This window comes from Cebus imitator, unplaced genomic scaffold (genome assembly GCF_001604975.1).
Source record: "Cebus imitator isolate Cc_AM_T3 unplaced genomic scaffold, Cebus_imitator-1.0 Scaffold25, whole genome shotgun sequence".
In the NCBI taxonomy this organism is placed as follows: Eukaryota; Metazoa; Chordata; class Mammalia; order Primates; family Cebidae; genus Cebus; species Cebus imitator.
In genome coordinates this window covers 644,553-664,552 of record NW_016107340.1, presented here as the reverse complement: position 1 = coordinate 664,552, position 20,000 = coordinate 644,553, and the positions used below count along the sequence as shown (strand labels likewise).

General features: G+C 34.8%; 1 protein-coding gene across 4 annotated transcripts in view; it reads right to left on the bottom strand.

Moving 5' to 3' along the window:
* TSC22D2 (TSC22 domain family member 2) overlaps window positions 1-20,000 on the bottom strand; it is a 48,998-nt gene that overhangs the window by 2,950 nt on the left and 26,048 nt on the right. For 2 of the 4 annotated variants that reach the window (XM_017522825.2, XM_017522826.2), the window contains one exon: window positions 48-99. In XM_017522825.2, coding sequence (XP_017378314.1) covers window positions 48-99 — 52 coding nt within the window. Of the gene's footprint in view, window positions 1-46; window positions 100-19,460; window positions 19,618-20,000 lie in introns of those variants that run through there. The other 2 variants (XR_001823282.2, XR_005199127.1) reach the window with 2 other exon arrangements.

Sequence of the window (20,000 nt, the reverse complement as noted above, 5' to 3'; positions counted from 1 at the left end):
TACAACCAACAATCTATGAAATGGGAAAACTGTAAACTTTTACTTACCATTGCTTGTTCTATTTTGTTGTCAATGGCTACAACACCTCCCCCAGATGCACTGGAAAAAATTAGAATATGTTATTAAATTATTCTAAAAAACTTTACCTCCCTTCCAACTCTTAAAAGAATGTAAAAGACATTTGTGTTTCACTTAAAACCAAATATAGTAATTTAAAATAGCTTATTAAGTCTGTTCTGACAATTTCAGTACTTAAAAGCTTTCATTTCTAAAATGAGGGTCTCAGTAAATAGATGACTTCTACAAGTCCTTCTCAGTGCCAAAATTTCTAATTTGCCTGTGATATACTTATGCTACTTTAAAATTCCCAATTCTATTAAGACTTTCTCCTGTTTAGTGGTTTTAAAAGGACACATTTTAAATGGGCAGTGTCTTCTCCATATCTCTTAAACTTCTTCACTAACCAACTATATATTCTAATCGCATTTCATGTAAAAATTCCAATGTAAAATTCAGATGATGGCTTGACTTTTTTTTTCTAGTCCCTGCTCTTAATTTGACTTTTCTGCTTTAAGTTTTATACTTTAACATCTAGTTTTAAAAAAAATTTAATGGCTTCTAAAAATGATTCATAGAGCTTTTGGGCAGGATTGGTTAACAAGAAACTCAACATTTGGCTGAGTGCTGTAGCTCACACTTGTAATCCCAGCACTTTGGGAGGCTGAGGTTGGTTGATCACTTGAGGCCAGGAGATTGAGACCAGCCTGGCCAACATGGTGAAACCCCGTCTGTACCAAAAATATAAAAAAATTAGCCAGACGTGGTGGCAGGCGCCTGTAATCCCAGCTACTCGGGAAGCTGAGGCTGAAGAATTGCTTGAACCCAGGAGGCGGAGGTTGCAGTGAGCTGAGATCACACCATTGCAATCCAGTCTGGGCAACAAGAGCAAAACTCCATCTCAAAAACAAAAAACAAACTCAGCATTCTGGCCAACCTACAAGTCTTTGATTGTAGGTTGCTTCCTGGCAAAAATCACCCAATAAGGTATGTATGTGGGTTTAGATCAATTTTTCCTGGAAATAACTGAAAAGTTATCTAGCCTGTAAGCACATCCCAAGTTCAAATACCACCTTAGCAATTGTATGATAATAATACAGAAGGCTAAATAATTGTCCTCTTTGGTGGTTTATATTCTATCATGTATTAAGTAGTAAGAACAGCTGGAATTTATATCTTTTTCTTTTTTTAAATTTTATTTAAAAAACAGTTATTAGGTTTTAAAATTACTCTTGTAAAGAAAAATCTGAAACTTTAGCTTATTGTATCAATACAAAAAGATAATTTTTATGTGTTACTAAATACTTTTCATAAAGTATACTACACCTAAGAAGATTTCAGTGCTAAAATACCTGGAGACTACACTACTTTAGATGGTGTGGACCCACAATGTTACATCGGATTAAGGCTCAGAAATACTCTGTCCTATGTAGTTGTGCCTTTTATGTTGCAATCCAAGTAGAACTGGTTATAATCCTGGTTCTGCTATTCAATTCCTATATCATCATCAGCAAATCACCTATTTAACTTCCCTGGATCTCAATTTCCCTATCTGTAAAATAAAGGGGTTGATGTCCATGCCTCAGTGGACTTTCCACTTCTAAATTCTTGAAACCCTGAATCATTACATGGAGCACTAAGTTTGTTTATTTGCGCATTAACCACATTAATTACAACATACTACCTTTACTTCTTGCTGCTACTATTTCTAAGATGAAAAGAGGTTTTGTTTATCTAATATCTAGAAAGAATTATGGATCATTAACAAATACTTTATATGTGCTGGGCTTTAAATGACTGTAGTAAGCTATGCAAAGTATTACTATATGTAACTATAAACTATAGAACCACTATGTAAACCACAAGGCTTTAGTGTATACTTCAGTGCCAGATACCATGTAGATATATTCACCACAAATACTAAACACATTTTGGCAAAAAAGACAGTGACAGGCATTTAGATTAGTTTGCTTGAGAATCTCAAAAATATACTTTCTGTATTTTTATTTACATGGCAAGGAAAGATTGAATTACTTTAAGTCATTTCACGACTTAAATCATTTGATTCCTTCAACACATTTGGTTTAAATAGCATACTTTAAATGCTAACTACAATACCAGTTTTATGTACTAACAAGCCGTAGAAAACAAAACCCCAAAACCCTCAAAAAAGGGTTTACTGGGGTTTTTTTTTTTTTTTTTTTTTTTTTTTTTTTTTGGTAATTAAAATCAGTCAGCAAGTTTTAAAATCTTCCCATAGCTAAGAATAATTAGCATGCTATTCCTTGAATGCTAAGCTAACAAACTCTTGTCCTAAGACCTTTTTTATGACAACAGAAGAAACAGGTTTGCAAGGTAAAAATAGATCATGATGAAGATGTATCCCTTAAAAGGTATTAATACTTCAACTCTGTTAGGTGTTGTACTCTAACAGAATAAATCAATGTCAAATAGAATTACTAATCATTATAGTGACCTTTAACTGTCTTGAAGGCTATTATATAAGAATTCTATAATCTACTGCAGTGGTCTCAAGCTTTAGCATGCATCAGAATCATCTGGAGGTCTTGTTAAAACACAGATTGCTGGGCTCCACCTCAGTTTCTGATTCAGCCAGCATGAGGTGGAACCAGGAATCTGCATTTCTAACAAGTTCCCAGATGATGTGGAATCTACTATTTGACCATGCTTTGAGAACTGCTGGCTTACAGATGAAAGTTATAGGAGGGAAAATTAAGAAGCCTAATTCTATTTTTAAAACTTCTTAGCCTGGTATATAAAATTCTTTATGACTTTGACCTCTGCCTTATACAGTCTGTTTTCCTCATCTATCTACCTATTGTGTTATGGTCTTATATAACTATTTGCAGTCTGTGGAACATATATTCTCTGGAATTTCCTTGGCTTTGCAGAAATTGCTCTCTCATCTGGAAATGCTCACAGTTCTAATCATCTAGCTATCTTACACCTGTCCTTTAAGATGCTCTAGTGCTATCTCTTCTGTGATGCTGTTTGATTTTCTAAGGTAGAGCCAATTACTCCATCCTTTCTGGGGTCTACCAATCTTTACAAATTTTTTACAGTGCAAAAAGGCAGAATAGCAAATTCTGGCTCCTCCATATACTTACTGTATGAATTCTGGGAAATTATTTAACCTTTCTAGACCTTAGGTTTTTTTTTTTTTTGGAGGACGGAGTTTCGCTCTTGTTACCCAGGCTGGAGTGCAATGGCACGATCTCGGCTCACCGCAACCTCCGCCTCCTGGGTTCAGGCAATTCTCCTGCCTCAGCCTCCCGAGTAGCTGGGATTACAGGCACACGCCACCATGCCCGGCTAATTTTTTGTATTTTTAGTAGAGACGGGGTTTCACCGTGTTGACCAGGATGGTCTCGATCTCTTGACCTCGTGATCCACCCACCTCAGCCTCCCAAAGTGCTGGGATTACAGGCTTGAGCCACCGCGCCCGGCGACCTTAGGTTTTTTATCTGAAATAAGGATTTTATGCCATTTGTGAGGTTCAAATGAGTTTAATGTTCAGCATAGTACTTGGCACACTGAGCACTCAATACAGACAGTGATTACTTTGAGTATTATAATACTACCACTGTTGATCCTATTAGATTGAGCTCCTTGAGGGAAGTTCCATAACTTCTTCAGCTTTTCCAGTAAGTGAATCCAGTGCCTGGCACATAGTAGCTCAATGTATACTGATAGTAATTAGATTTGAAACAATTAATGGTTCATATGAGAAAGGCATTAAAATTTTTTGAGCTCAGATAAATCAGTTCTCAAAGCGTAATCCCTGAACCAGAAGCATCAGCATCACCTGGAAATGTGTTTGTAATCTAAGTATTTGGACACATCCCAGAATTAATTACTCTTGGGGTGGTGCCCATAATCTATTTTAACAAACTCTCCAGGCAATTCAGAGAGAAACTAAAGTTTGAGAACCACTGCTTTAAACAGCCAGATTTACAGTGAAGATACCAATATGGTAGTCTTATGCAAATAAGATATTTTAAGATCCCAGAATATGGTTTAAAAATAATTGTTTCAATGAGATTATCAGATGTTTTCTATTATGTTCCAAGTTGTCATAGTGAGATTTGACTCTCAGAAGGAAAATGATCAACTGAAGCGGAATCAATGATTTCCTTCCTTCATCTAATGTTACAATACTATACCTTTTCTTTTTAATTATTACATTCAGCACATTATATTTTGATGGTTAATCAGTTTCCAAACTTAAGCTCCCTAAGAAGAGCTTAAGTGCTGTCTTTACTCCCAGCACAAAGTATACAAACCCGATAACCCTGTAATGGTGGTAGTATAAATAAATCATGTATTTCAGATTAGTGTATATATGTATATAGAGTCAAACTGAAGCAAGTCAATTTAAAATCAAGTGTTATAATTACTGCCACAGAAGCGTGAGGGAAAAATGAGTTTAGAATTTTCCTTTTTAAACTATTAGGGTAAGCTGTAATTGCTAAAGTCAAAAGGTAATTTTTGAAAACAAATTTTCTATTTACTATGAATCATTCTTTCAATAAAAATCAAACTTTTGTTAGCATTTATAGATGCATTAAAAATTGTGGATATGGAGAGAATGAACAGAAATACAGAGATGTGGAAAGTAAAAAAGACTTCTATAAGAAAATACTTATTTATTGGAATTGCTGTTCCAAAACAACAAAATGAGCTCGAACTTAGTGTTTAAATAAAGCTAATTATAATTACACTCACAGAAAAAGTAAAACTCAAAGTATATCAATGCTACAGTAAGACAGGGTAGCTTTCCATGCTGTTCATCTTTTAATTGACCCTAATGGGCTCCCTACCACTGCTTTTCCTCCTAGGTCTCCTTACTCTTACCATGAGATCACTTGCAATGTTACTGAGAAAGCAAGAGGACAGATGAAGAATTTCCAACTTCACAAGTTAAAATTACTAAAGGTAATCTAACTTTTTTTTTTTTTTTTTTTTGAGACGGAGTTTCCCTCTTGTTGCCCAGGCTGGAGTGCAATGGTGCGATCTCAGCTCATGGCAACCTCCACCTCCTGGGTTCAAGTGATTCTTCTGCCTCAGCCTCCTGAGTAGTGGGGATTACAGCATGCACCACCACACCTGGCTAATTTCGTATTTTTTTTTGAGACGGAGTTTCACTCTTGTTACCCAGGCTGGAGTGCAATGGCGCGATCTCAGCTCACCGCAACCTCCGCTTCCCGGGTTCAGGCAATTCTCCTGCCTCAACCTCCTGAGTAGCTGGGATTACAGGCACGCGCCACCATGCCCAGCTAATGTTTTGTATTTTTAGTAGAGACGGCGTTTCACCATGTTGACCAGGATGGTCTCGATCTCTTGACCTCGTGATCCACCCGCCTCGGCCTCCCAAAGTGCTGTGATTTACAGGCTTGAGCCACCGCGCCCGGCCTAATTTTGTATTTTTAGTAGAGATGGAGTTTCTGCATGTTGGTCAGGCTGGTCTAGAATTCTTGACCTCGGGTGATCCGCCCATCTCAGCCTCTGAAAGTGCCAGGATTACAGGTTGAGCTGCCTCGCCCAGCCTTGATCTCATATTTTTAAAAATCTATGAGAAACCAACTTTTTTATTTATCTGTAGTAATGTGGACAGATACATCATGGCTACTTATTTAAAATAAAAAAATTCAGCCAGGGCAACATTGTGAGAACCCATTTCTTAAAAAAAAAAATTAAAAGCCTGTGGTCCTAGTTACTCAGGAGGCTGCATGGAAGATTGCTTGACCCAGGAGTTTGGGGTTCATTACTGCACTCCAGCCTGGGCGACAGATCCAGACCCGACTCTAGAAAAATAAGATGACTACTTCTCTTTTATAAAATGGACAGAGTTTGACTACTTTGTCTTTCTGTCTTCCCCTTGATATAAATGCTGATTAACAAATCAACAAGGTAGAGAAAAAGAACACTTAATGATTGTCTACTTTAGAGCAGGCACACATTATCTTAGTGAGTACTTACAACAAGCCTGAGCAACATTCTCATTTTACAGTTGAGGAAACTGAGGTCAAGTAACTTGCTCAAAGACACAATACTAGGAACAGGATTCAAACCTGGATGTAATGTCAAAACACATGTATTTTCTTCCATAATAGTAAGACTGTGAAAAAATAATCTCTAGTGACCCAAAATAAATCCAGTTACGTCTATTATTAAAAGCACTTTAAATAACAAATGTAAAGTTGTGAAACCATAAGCAAGAATCCAAAGATTAAACCATTCTCAGAATATGTCATTTATCTTATCTGGCAAATTCCTAGAAGAAGTTCAGCTCTGAGAATGAAGGAGGGAAACTCTTAGAAAAGGCACTTGTGCTTGGTGATCTTTATATAGCTGATACAGTTTACCTAATTGCTAAGAACGAAAATGTTCTTCTGGTTTGTTAGAAAGCTGAAGATGTCTTAAAAATTTTATGTATCTTTAATTAGAATACTACAAAAAATAAATTTAAAAATGCCTTGCTTTACTCAAAGACCCTTCTCACTTTGCATTGAGTTACAATCTCAACTATAAATGCACTAAAGGAACTCTCCAAATTACAGAATCAAATCTTTTGTAATATGAACTCCTTTGAGTTGGTAAATCTGCATACTTCATGCTCAAGCCCCCTTGCCCAAACCAACTAAAACTGATTCTTCAGAAATTCACAAGTAGAAGGAAGCTATACCTTTATTGAGGATCCTCAGAAATCATCTATAACCTTTATTCCACCCACTCCCATCTCCCAAAATAGCATCATTACTACTAAAATGCATTAATTCTAACTTGGGTAACATTTTGCGTCTTCTCTAACAAACACGTTTTGTTTTCTAGAAAGAAAATTTTAAAAATGCAACTCACTGATTACAAATGAATTTACAGTTCAGCAAGCTTGTGAGGTTAAATATAATTTTAAAAATCCACCACTCTTCTGTAAGAGGGGACCAAAAAAATATTTACAGCTTATTTAAGAACAAGTAAGAATTTTCCTTTCAAAAGGGCCTAAATAAATAAAATTCATGTAGACGCTCTGGCTGAATGCAAATCTCTATGGTTAAGAATAAAAGTTACATGAAGTTAATAATAAACTAAAAACTCAAAATGTTATTCTAATTACTGACCATCAGTTCTACCATTGCAAAACAAAATGTTTAATTTCATGATTAAAAAAAACCCCTCCAAAATGGCCCATAGAGATTATTATTAGCAGTAACACAAAATAAGTTATTTTAAAGCTATTATTCATCCGGAGCAAGCAGGTAAAATTTCTACTTACAAAACTAATTGTTGTTACTTTTCTCAAGGAGCCAGTCCTGCAATAGTGTGATGAATGCTTTTCCCAAGGAACTATTAAAAACCCAGTTAAATATTGATATAATGATTTTTATTGTTAGCATCTTCTACAAAAACCTTGTTCACCAATGCCCTCAGCATATTTTATATTTATCTTGTTAATTTTAGTCAAATTCCTAGCCAGTAAAGCGTAGATTAAAAAGCATGCAATCTATATAAAGTCCATCATCCTACCTTTGACCCCCTTTGTCTAGAGTCAGTCATATCATCTATACTAAGAACTTTAAAGAAACCCATTTAATTAGAATTTCTTTAATACTCCGGAGTGGGACAAGACTATGTAACTGCATGCCTAATTTTTTTTTTAAATCAAAAAGTCTCTAATAATTTTCCAAAAATATAAATAAAGTACTTCTAGAAATCTGTAAGACTAGATGCCCAATAGAAAAATGGGGAGAATTCACATTGAACATTCACAAGAAAGACATGAAAAAATACTCAACATCTGTCTCATAAAATAAAAATACAAATTAAAACTATAATGTAATACTATTTTCCAAAACAGACTTCTATCCCTTTCCCTCTCTTCTCTCCCGACCTTCCCTTAATTATTCACTTTTTGAGCCAGGAATCATTTATCTGGGAATTTATCCTCTAGATATTTTATATACATAGCAAATAATGTATTTAACAAGACTACTCATTACAACACTGTTTATAACAGCAACACTTTTGGTTAAATGAATCACGGCATAGCCATCCATTCAATTAAATAGTATGCATCTATTTAATAGATGCATAATGCATATTAAAATGGTATGCATCAAGTCCTGAGATGGAAACAATGTATTCCGGAAATCTTTAAAAGAAAAGGTACAGATGTGTGCACAATATATTATCATTTACATGAAGGAAGATAATAAACATTGATTTGCTTATATACACATAAAGAAGAATATACACACATTAAGAAAGTGTGTGGAAGGATATACATACATTAAGAAAGTGGCTGTTTGGGAAGGCAGGCAGATGTGGGACAGAGATAAAAGCAAGAGTACTTTCACTACATCTTGAAGAACAATGAAAAACATGTTCAAAAATAAAAATAACTCATGAAGTAGTTATCTTGTACAGTGTAAACTCCAAACATGAACAAATGGCAGACAGGAAAAGTAATGACAGAAAATAGGAAAGGGAGAAAGGCGGGAGGAGGTGCCAACTCCATTTTCTCTAGGGACTATTTCATTCTGCAAGATAAGGTACTATATTCAACAAACAAAACAATGAACAACATAAGTGATATTTGTGATTTGTAAAAATCCTATTTCTTTGTTTAGGATTCATATAATTTATATCTATGACTATGGTGTAAATAATGTTTATAGCTCCCAGTGCAGTGATTTCTGTTTATTCAAAGTAAGTCTGGTAAGCAAATGGTAAAAATTTGTGGTAAACATCTATAATACAAAACGTTTGTAAACTTACATAATAAAAATGTTATATTAAAAATGTATCCCCCAAAATATACAAGATTAAAATAAACAATATCTTCTTTTTCCAGATCTCTTTAACATATCCAAGTTATGATGTTTTGGGGTATTATTTTAATATATGGTAGTAAAATTCTGATATAATTACTTTATCTTGTAGAGCCATTTTAAAACTAGCTGAACTAAAAATCTATTATAACATTCAAAATGTAAGAGATAAGAATTTAGTCTGGAAAAATTAGAGACTGATACAAGAGTAAAATTTGCACGGCAGTTTCACTATTATAGTCCAAACATTCCAAACAACTTAATTAATATCCTATTACTTCAAGTTAATACTTAGATAAGAATATGGAATTACATTTATTTAAGATATCGGACTTTGTGCGTTAGCTAGTTGTTGTTTTTATAGAGATGGGAACTTGATCTGATGCCCAGGCTGAAGTGCAGTGGTGTGTGATCATGGCTCACTGCAGCCTCAAACTCCTGGGCTCAAGTGATCCTCCTGCTTCAGTCTCAGTCACCCCAGCAGCTGGAACTACAGGTGTGCACCACTATTCCCAGCTGATTTTTAAAATTTGTTGTTTAGAAACAGGGCCTCACCCTGTTGCCCAGGTTGGTATCTAACTCCTAGGCTAAAGCAATTCTCCCACCTCAGCCTCCCTAGCAGTTAGGATTACAGGAACCAGTCACCCCACCTAGCATTATTTCTTATTAGACAAAATCATTATTTCTTAGTAGACTAACATTAGGTAAGGTCTGACAGGATGAAAAGATCATTTCCTTCCTCGGAGTAAGACCTAAGAAAGGGCACGAGAAAGGGATATGAAGAGTGTGGCATTTTCCCTCATACTGATGTACTTAACAATTAGAGCACACTCTATTGAAAGAGATTTCATTTTACTGTTTACACAGCAGCAACAAGCTAATCTGATGACAGCATATTATTGAGGAGTGAAGAATACATACCAAGGGATGTAAGCCCAAATTAAAAATTTGACACTATATAGTACCTGCTACTTTAAATTATTTCTTGGAGACTGGAAAAACAGTATAAGACTGACAGTTACCTAGACTTAGATATACATTGGTACCTCAAGAGGAAAAAAAGGGTGAGAGGGATTAGAAAATATTTGAAGTTTCAACTGAAGCACACAGAATACTGAGAGATCAGTCATATGACAAAGGAAAGGACTATCTGTGACAAAGAAAATGGTAAGGATGCCTGCGGCTTTATTCTTGGAGCAACTAGGAGTTGGTTGGTGTATCACAGAAAGGCAGCTAGATTTTGTGGGGGATGAAGTGGGGTGGGGAGTGAGTGGTGGAGGAACCTGCAAATAAAGATGAGAAAATAAATTTTAAGTTTCACTTGGGACTACTGAATTTTGAGATATGTAAAATGTAGATCCTACTGGAGAAATACAGAAAGAAGGCTGCTGGAAATAGGTATTGAGAACTCCAGTGTTATCTCTGGCCTAGAAGTCCAGGTTTGAGAGTTTTAAGAATGTGGTAGGCAACTCAAACCATAGGAGAAGACAAACTTGCTTAAACAATGAAAGGACAAGTGGGGCCAAAACACTGGAGAACACTAACATGTCAGGAGTCATGGAAAAAGGTGGGCTTGGGAAGAAACTATTCTTAGGAATACTAATAATTCCTTTCATCTAACGACCTCACACTTGCCTCCTCTTTCTCAAGCATTCTACATATTCTTTCCACTAATGTCATTCTTATTTAGACGCCTTAATTATCTTCTCAATTCCATTTCTACAATGAGGCTTGACTAAAGTAAAAATGAGGCTCTCCCCTTTGGTTTATTTGTATGTCAAAAGCCAAATACCAGCGAAAAGCACGTAATTTTTGCTCATCTTAATTTTGCCCATTTCTTTTCTTTATGCCCATTTCTTGAAAGTGCAGAAATGTTAAAATAGCTTTCTAGAAAAAGCATAATTCTATGGACAGTATATTTTATGATTAGAATTTGCTCCAGGGTTATTAACTAGTTTTTCTTTGCTACTTTATATACCTTCCAAATCTCCCCCAAAGTCCAAGTACGGTAATAAATAAAGGTTGTCAAGGAACCATTTCAAAATAGGGCTAAACTCAGAAGAATATCATGGGATTTTTTTTTTTTTTTTTTGAGATGAAGTCTCACTCCCTCACCCAGGCTGGAGTGCAGTGCTGCAATCTTGGCTCATGGCAACCTCGGGTTCAAGCAATTCTCCTGTCTCAGCCTCCTGAGTAGCTGGGACTACAGGTGCCTGCTACCACACGTGGCTAATTTTTGTATTTTTAGTAGAGACGAGGTTTCACCTTGTTGGTTAGGGTGGTCTTGGAACTCCTGACAGGTGATTCACCAACCTCGGGCCTTCCAAAGTGCTGGGATTACAGGTGTGAGTCACCACACTCGGCCTCATGGGGTTTTTAAAGAGGCAGTTGCTTGATTCTCATTTAGACTAAAGGGCGAGCTCGAAGCATGGTTATTGTTCCATAGTGAAATGAACAGAATATATATTGGGGGTGGGGGAAAGCCTAGTATTTTTAATAAATTCATGAATGTTTTACATTTGGGATTTTAAAAAAATTACAGTGGCTTGGGTTTGAGCAAATAATTACATCTTTCTTTTTAAAAAAAAAAGCTGTTTGTAGAGACAGGTCTCACTCTGTTCCCCACACTGGTTTCAAACTTCCGGGCTCAAGCAATCCTCCTGCCTTGGCCTCCCAAAGTATTGGAATTATAGGTATGAGCCACTGCACCCAGCCAATAATTTTTTTTCACCTTCAATAAACATAAAGGCAACACTGAATATAGGCCCTGAAGAATTAAAGTTGTCTATGTTTCAGTTTACTGTCTCTTGTCTGAAGTACTTTTTGTTCTCTGCTTCATTCTGGGGTCAGACATTCTGGAGTGCAAGACAGCTTCTTGCTCAGCAGTTGCCTAAGCAAAAAGCTGAATTCACAAATAATAAAATAGCTTAAAAGGACAGGCTTTAGAATTAAACTGCTGACTTTTAATCCAAACTCCACTCACTCACTAGTGGGATGATCCTAGCAAGTTAACATACTGAAACTAGTTTCCTCAACTATAAAATGGGATAGAGTTGTACATATCTTAAAGGACTGCTATAAGGATTATGAGACTTTACAACAGTACACACTTAACAACAACCCAATTAGTTCCTTTTATCATTTGGATCAATTTGGACTTTGACACTTTATAAGGTCTACTTTCCCAGTGTATCTTGGGAAATTAAATAAGAGTTAACCTCCTGAGGCAGTGAAACATGAATAAAAATCAATTATGATTAGCATTAAGAAACAGGTTTTATATTTTTGTTTCACCCAAAATAACAAAATCCTAGTTATGCCTTAATAAATTTAGTTGAATTTTTTATTCAATTAGTTAAATGTCAAAGACTTAATGTAGGCACAAAATATATGTTAATAAAAATTGTTTGACTTGAGATTTACATTTACAAGGCTTATTAAACATAGGATTCTTGTGGATTGAACATTAATAACATTCTTATGGATCTTTGGGATCTTGATATTTCATTATTTAGAGAAAAATAACTTACTGTGGGAAATTTTTCCAAAGGCCACTGAAATATAACTAATTTAATTCAAATAAAAAGTTCCAAAAAGGGTATTTAACTAAAAATATCCCAAGTCTTCCTTCAGTAGTGTTATATGAAAATTCAACAATAAATATTACTAAAAGCAAATAAGAAAAGTAAGATAAAGTGTTGTTTTGCTTTCAAACAAAGTATTACCCTAGCTGAGAATCACTGTTTTAGAATTACCTTATTCAAAAAGGGATTCTGGTGTGAAGTAAAAAAATAGCACTACTATAAAACCTAAAGGGTTATTAGGTTTTTTTCACTCAAGCAAAACTGTAATCAAGTAGGCATATTTTCAGAGACAAAAAATTTAACAGCCAAGCTTTTATCATTTCAGTCTAGATTCACGTCCTTGAATTCTTACAGGTAATAACAATTCTAATAATTTGGACGTGGTGAATGACAGAATTTTACAATAGTTTGTGTGAAATCTTTTATGATGAATTCTACACTTAGATCATGACCTGAAATCTGTTAAATCAATTAAGATTCCAGAGATAAGACTGTCACTTGAGATGGAATGCTCCACCTATATTTTTCTTAGCCTTCTTCCTTTTTTGGCAACAGGCTCCACATCTCTGATTCGTCCATAAATAATTTTTTGTCTTTATCAAATGCTCCTCTCGAATTAAACCTTAAAAGCAGAAACTGTCCATTTCTAGGGTCTACTTATTACAACACAACTCTGCATATAATTGATAGTAAACATATTACTTGAAGAAAAAAATGGAATACAATTTATAATGTATTATCTAATTATATTTTATAAGCTTGGTATAAACAGATGTTATATATTGGGCTCATCAAGCCAGGATAAAGATCTATGAAATTAACCAGCTGTTTAAACTATCAGAAACTAATTAAAGGGTGTCGCTGGAACACAGTAAAATATGGGCAAAACTTGAGAATTTTTTTCTCCCTAATAAAGGTAGGTTTTTGATGTTCCTTGCATTTGGTTGTTACCCATTGAGAAAGAAGGAAAGTGCAGCAGTTTCTATATGACATAGGCAACTGATGTAAATGGAGAAATGGTTTTAAGTTTGAGGAACAGAATAGAGCTAGGCTTTATGAATTTCCAGGTTACTGCTGCCACGGTCAGTGAAACCTGGCAACTCCATGGTAACAATCATGGTGATAACTAAATCATAGACGACTTCATGGATAATAAAGTGGATGCTAAAAACTCTTAATGATCTTAAAAACTTTGACAGAGACTTTTTTACATTAGAATCATGCATTTAAGAAGGAATCATTTGTAAAACTGGTGAAAAGCTTGATTGTATAATCATGCCTCATAAATTTCTATTTATAGGTTCTCTCAGCTGACGAATTTCACTCTTCAGTTTATCAAAATTAAGTCTAAAGGGAAGAAGTTAAAGAACCTAAAGGCTTGTGGTCAGATAAAAAAGACAATTCAAACTACCATGCCTTTAAGCATGACTCATGAATAAATGAAAGTTCTATGTAAACTAGATCCAGGAGTCTGAAGAAATTCAATTTCATTTCACTCTTTTTATATTGGTGGATCAGGTCACATCTAAAGGTTTCCCATGAAAAGTCCTTGTATCATCACTAGAATCAAAAGGAAGTACAGAAACATCCGTGTGCTAATATATTAAGCAATGTCTCCTTATTCATTTTTGAAAAAGAACTTTAAAACCAGTGACTTATGGCCACGAACTGGAAACCACATTTTTGATTACGGCAGCTATGAAAATACAGAAATAACTAGAAGATGTACCCAGTTTCAATGTCTCCACAGACTTTTTAGTGCAGCTTATATATGCTTTAAGTGATGGCAATCATCTGATTTTTCTGTTTCACATTTTAAGATTCTCTGTTTTACAGAAAGCGTTTATGGGCGGTTTAAACATACAATGGAAAAAAAAGAAACCAGGATGCAAAAGTTAAGACATCACTGGAGGTGTTCAGAGGCTAGATGACAACTTGGAAGGAACACTGTAGACATGATCCAATTATAGCACAAGTGGTTAGAATAAATGACCACTAAATTCCCTTCTAACTCAGTTTCATAATTCAAACTCAGAAAATAAATTCTGAGAGGTGGTATTAAATAAAAGGGCATTGGTTCTGGAGTTGTATCCAAGTTTGAATCAGAGCTCTCATCTTATTTTATTTTATAACATACAGTCTTGCTGTCTTCCAGGCTGGAGTGCAAGGGGACCATCATAGCTCTCTGCTGCCTTAAACTCCTGGATTCAAGTGATTCTTCCACCTCAGTGGGATTACAGACATGTGCCATCATGTCTAGCTAATTTATCTTTTTTGCGGGTAGAGATAGGCTTACCCAAGCTGCTCCTGAACTCATGGCATGAAGCAATCCTCCTGCCTTGGACTCTCAAAGTGCTGGGATTAAAGGTCTGAGTCACTGCACCAAAACTGACATATGATTTTAGATAAACTAATATTTAGCCTCCCCAAAGGACAATAAATAATAGGACCAGGTACTAGGATCCAGTGAGATAATGCATAAGTATCTGGCACATGGTAAACACTTTACTGTATTACCTAATAACTTGCAGTGATAACTTACAGTGGTCAAAATCTAAATGTCATGAAATATACAAGAAACACTGTCTTAGGAGTTAGATAATGTGGTTTCTGTATTTTATTCCTGCCTCTAATTGTATACAATAATTTCTAACAATATTTTCAGATACCAAATTTTGTGATGCTACATCCCAAAGGGGATGTAATGGAATTAAATGTTTATCAGACACTGGGGATACAACGTCAAATAAACATAATTCCAGAGTTTGCGAGTTTACAGTTAGTGCAGGAGATATACAAGATGAAAGTGTGATAAATGCTAAGAGCAAGATTCTAGAGGGTGTTATGGGGGCACATACTAAAGCTCTTGGATCAGGAAAGAATTAGTAGAGGAAGTGCTACAGTTGCTTAGAGAAGAAAAAGACAGGTACAAAGAAATGTTCCAAGTAAAAATAACAGTAGGTGCAATTAGCCACATTAGGAAACTCAAATGACAAGGAGTAGTCAGAAGGTTGTTGCATTTTCACATAAGAAAGGATAGTGCCTTGAATGCGGACAAGAGATGGGATAGGCTGGCAAAACACTCAGAAGGCAGACATGGCAGTACTTTGTGATTAACTGGCTATGAGAGATCAGGGAAGTTTGAATGTAAGGAGAGATGCCTTGGCTGGAAGTAACAGGGTTGAGTACCTTAAAGCATACAGGTTACTTCCTATAGCATAAAGATAGTATGTGCACAGAAGCCATCTATATGCTCTTTTCCTGATGAAGAATTAAGATGACAACATTCTGAGGACTCCTTTATTTATTTATTTTTTGAGAATGAGTCTCACTGTTGCCTAAGCTGGAGTGCAGTGGTATGATCATGGCTCACTACAGCCTTGACCTCTCAGGCCCAAGCAATCCTCCCACCTCAGCCTCCCAAGTAGCTGAGACCACAGGTTGTGTACCACCATGCCCAATAAATTATTTCAGTAAAGATGGAGTCTCCCTGTGCTGTCCAGGCTGGTCTCAAGCTCCTAGGCTCAAGTGATCTTCCCACCTCAACCTCCCAAAGTGCTGGGATTACAGACAATGAGCCACCATGCCGAGCCTCCAATAATATTTAAAAGAACAGACAGAGGGAAAGCCTGCCAAAGGGTCTGAGAAGAAACAACCAGAGAGGTAGAAGGAAAAACAGGAGGGAATGTTATCACAGTTGTCAAAATATCAAGTATCAGTTCAAAATTCAAAGCCTAACATATTATCAGTATTAGCTTTAGTTTTAACTAAATAGTTTAAAAACTATTGAAAATCTACTTATCTACCATGACTGCAACTATTAATATGTACATATATTCCAAGTCTGGAAATATGCAAACACTAAGACAGTAATTGTGTTTAAAACTTGCATTAGGTATGATTATTGTTATTCTATTTTCCAAACTTCCCAATTTTTTTTAAAAGGCAAACATATCACTACTATAGAAGTTGGGGTACAAATCTATTATTCAAAAAAAGACTTTTAGATAGAATTCTGATATTCTGATGACCTATCAAGTTGTGCATTTTTAACCATGGTGCTAAAGAAACAGTTTATATTTGATCTCTAGACTGTTTCAACATCCCTCAGGAGTAAACAAATTCTTACGGTTTTAAGCAGTACTATTATTGCATATTCAACCTTTCATTACAAATACTTAAAAATAGGGAAAAGGCTGTTATAAGGTTTGGAGCTCCTCTGAGAGTAAAATTAAACCAACAAAAAGTGTATGACAAATTTAGTACTAAAGAAAACAAAACCAAAAAACCTTATGTATCCAAAAAAAATTTGCCTGATAAACGCTTTAAAAATGGGCCAAAAAGTGGTTTCTGAATAGAATTATTCACAACTGAACTAATGGAAAACTGTCACGTAGCACTTAATATGGGTTTTACATGCAATATATTTCATTATCCCAAGAAATATTTGCAGCTCAAAGCTGCTTTTTAATTAATGCTTCCTAGTGTTTTCTGTATAAATCCTAAATATTAAAGAATGAGTTCCTAAGGATACTTATAAGTACTAAGACTTTTCTAAAAAAAAACAACAAAATACCCATATATTTGTTTATAATCATAAGCATTAAATCTGAAAAGAATTTATTTTTTAATGTAATTAATACTGACTTTTAAGCAACCTCCAACATTTGTTTTTTGGCAAACACTTTAAAAGATAGTTTTGTAATGGAGAATGACCCATTGCTAGTTAAGTTCAAGATAAATCAAATTTATGAATTCTCATCTTCAAACAATATAAAATTCTCCTTTATCTTATCCTTCGAGTTTTTAGAGATTACTCTACATGCCAGCACACTGATACTCAGGTTCCAGTAAGTAGTAAGATTTGAATTCTTGTTCCACCACTCAATGGCTATGTGACTTGAGCAAGTTACTTAACTTCCCTAAGCTTTTGTTTTCTTCTCTGTAAACTGAGGATATTGATAATGTCTATTAATATATAACTTGTGAAAATTAAATGAGATAATGTGCCAAAAATATTCAGCACAGTGCCTGACAGTAGCCAAAACACAACTACTCTGAAGAAAAATCCAACTGATGATTGAGCACAGCGACTGACAGAATGAAATTCCTAAGCTAAATGTGGCTTGGCTCTGATTTGTCCCATCAGTCTAATGGGCATTTAGAATAATCCAGCATTGAACAAACATCAGTAAGAGTCATAGGACCAATGTTCTCATTAGAAATTTCTTTCACAAGTCATACTTAGGTGTCTAACAAGGATTGTCCTTTAGACACAAAACAGTCACTAGAAATCTCTGAAAAAAAAAAAAAAAAAAAAAAATCTGACAAATGCTCTGAACCTTTCACAGAAAAGTGAACATAAAAAAATTCTATCCCAAATTCCAGATGGTTCATGATCTCTTGAGCCCCAGCCACTGACTACTAAATATGGATATCCTATGCTAGAGAAATTAGAAATTATTTTCCTGATCATCAAAGTTATGTAGATTATAGAAAATAAAAAAAATTTAAAAGTACATGGAATAAAAGATAATTAGTTTGTTGTAATTCCTTCCAGACTACTACTGATTGCAATTACTGGTTTATGGGACTTAAGCTTATAGAATGTAATGAAGTCATGAAATACTGTATCAGAAACAATTTAGAATATTATTCAAAAGGAAAAATGGGCAAGGGACAAAATATCATATCTCTAGTTAAGGATAAAGTTGGAATATATATAGTGGCCTGTTTAGTTGATATCAACTCATACCTTTTGGCTTTTTTGGAAAATAAATAATTTTAAATAATTCTTGACTGACATGTAGGATATGTATACCACACTTTAATGAAAATATTAATTTTACAATTATATGACCTTGGACAAATAATCCACCCTCCTTTTCTCCATTTGCAAAATATGATGATCTTCAGATTAAAAGGTATAAGGTCTTATCCTGCGCTAAATTCTAACCTTCCAATGGTCCCCCTACAAAATACAGCTGTGTAAAACAAAGCAAAATAAGAAAGAACACAAAACAAAGTATTTTTTTTTCTAAGGAGAATACGATTCTGAGAGAAAATTAATTTTCAGGGTCTATAAAAAATGTGCAATGACTTCTAATATATCATTTTCTTTCTCTTTCTTTCTTTTTTTTTTTTTTTGAGACAGCGTCTTGCTCTGTTGCCCAGGCTGGAGTGCAGTGATGTGATCTTGGCTCACTGCAACCTCCACCTCCCGGTTTCAAGCGATTCTTCTGCCTCAGCCTTCCGAGTAGCTGGGATTACAGGGATCTGCCACCATGCCTGGCTAATTTTTGTATTTTTAGTAGAGACAGGTTTCACCATGTTAGCCAGGTTGTTCACGAACTCCTGACATCAGGTGATCTGCCCACCTCGGCCTCCCAAAGTGCTGGGATTACAGATGTGAGCCACTGCACCCTGCCTAATGTATCATTCTCGTGTTATGATATTGGCATCTTAGGTATTTTCAATGTAAGAATTAAAAAAAATTTCTTGGCTTTATTTTAGACATTTAGAGGAAACAGGTCTTTTACTAAGAAAATAAAATCCCCAAAGCAATAAAATTTAGCTATATATTAAGAAAACTGAATTTTTTTAAAGAAAAGATGAATATATTATTTCTCAAATATCTCCTGGTATAATGCCTGGAAAGAATTTGTGGTTCTTCACTATACTGTAGGCATCTACAGCAGATGCAATAGCAATATTTTAATAATCTTTTTATAATTCAGGATTTCACTTTCTTTTTTTAAATTGATGTATTTACTAAACACCACTGCAAAGATATGGCCTCCAGCCTCAAGAGACTTCGAAAGGCTTACATACTCCAAATATTTAAAATTCCAAGTTGTAACTTATATTTAATACTATACTCTTACACAATGTGCTCATTTTGTTCATAAATATTCATCTCAATACAATAACATCAGGTATAATACATAAAATCTAAGCCATTAAGTCTTACCAATTTATGACCTGATGACACTCTTGTGGACAACATTCAGTCCTTAGAAGCTAGAATAACCCTCCAACCATGTGAGGGCATCACAACTTTTAAACTTTCGGCTTTCGATCATTATTATGTCACATTCCTCCTCCGATGCTGAATTCTAAAAAAAATTCTAGCAAAGAGTTTAAGTAAATAAGTGTTTTAATCAAATAGCCTTTAAAAATCTTTTATAGCAAAATTTTATGTTTTACCATGATTATACAACTGATATTTTGTACTTAAAAAAATGTAAAATAAATTTCATATTTGATCTGGAAAATTCAAACTTTAAATTTCAACACGGATTTTCAGGCCATCAGGATACTTGTTAGTAAAGAGTAAAGTAGAAATGGAACCAATTAAAGGTTTAAGATCATGATTCAGAAATTATGATTTGACACCATAACCTGATACAGACAGCTCTGTAGTCCTGCAGAATGGTATTAGAGTTCTATTGTTTGGTCCATATCCATGTATATGAGTTTTTTTTTTTTAATCTTTTTTTTTTTTTTTTTT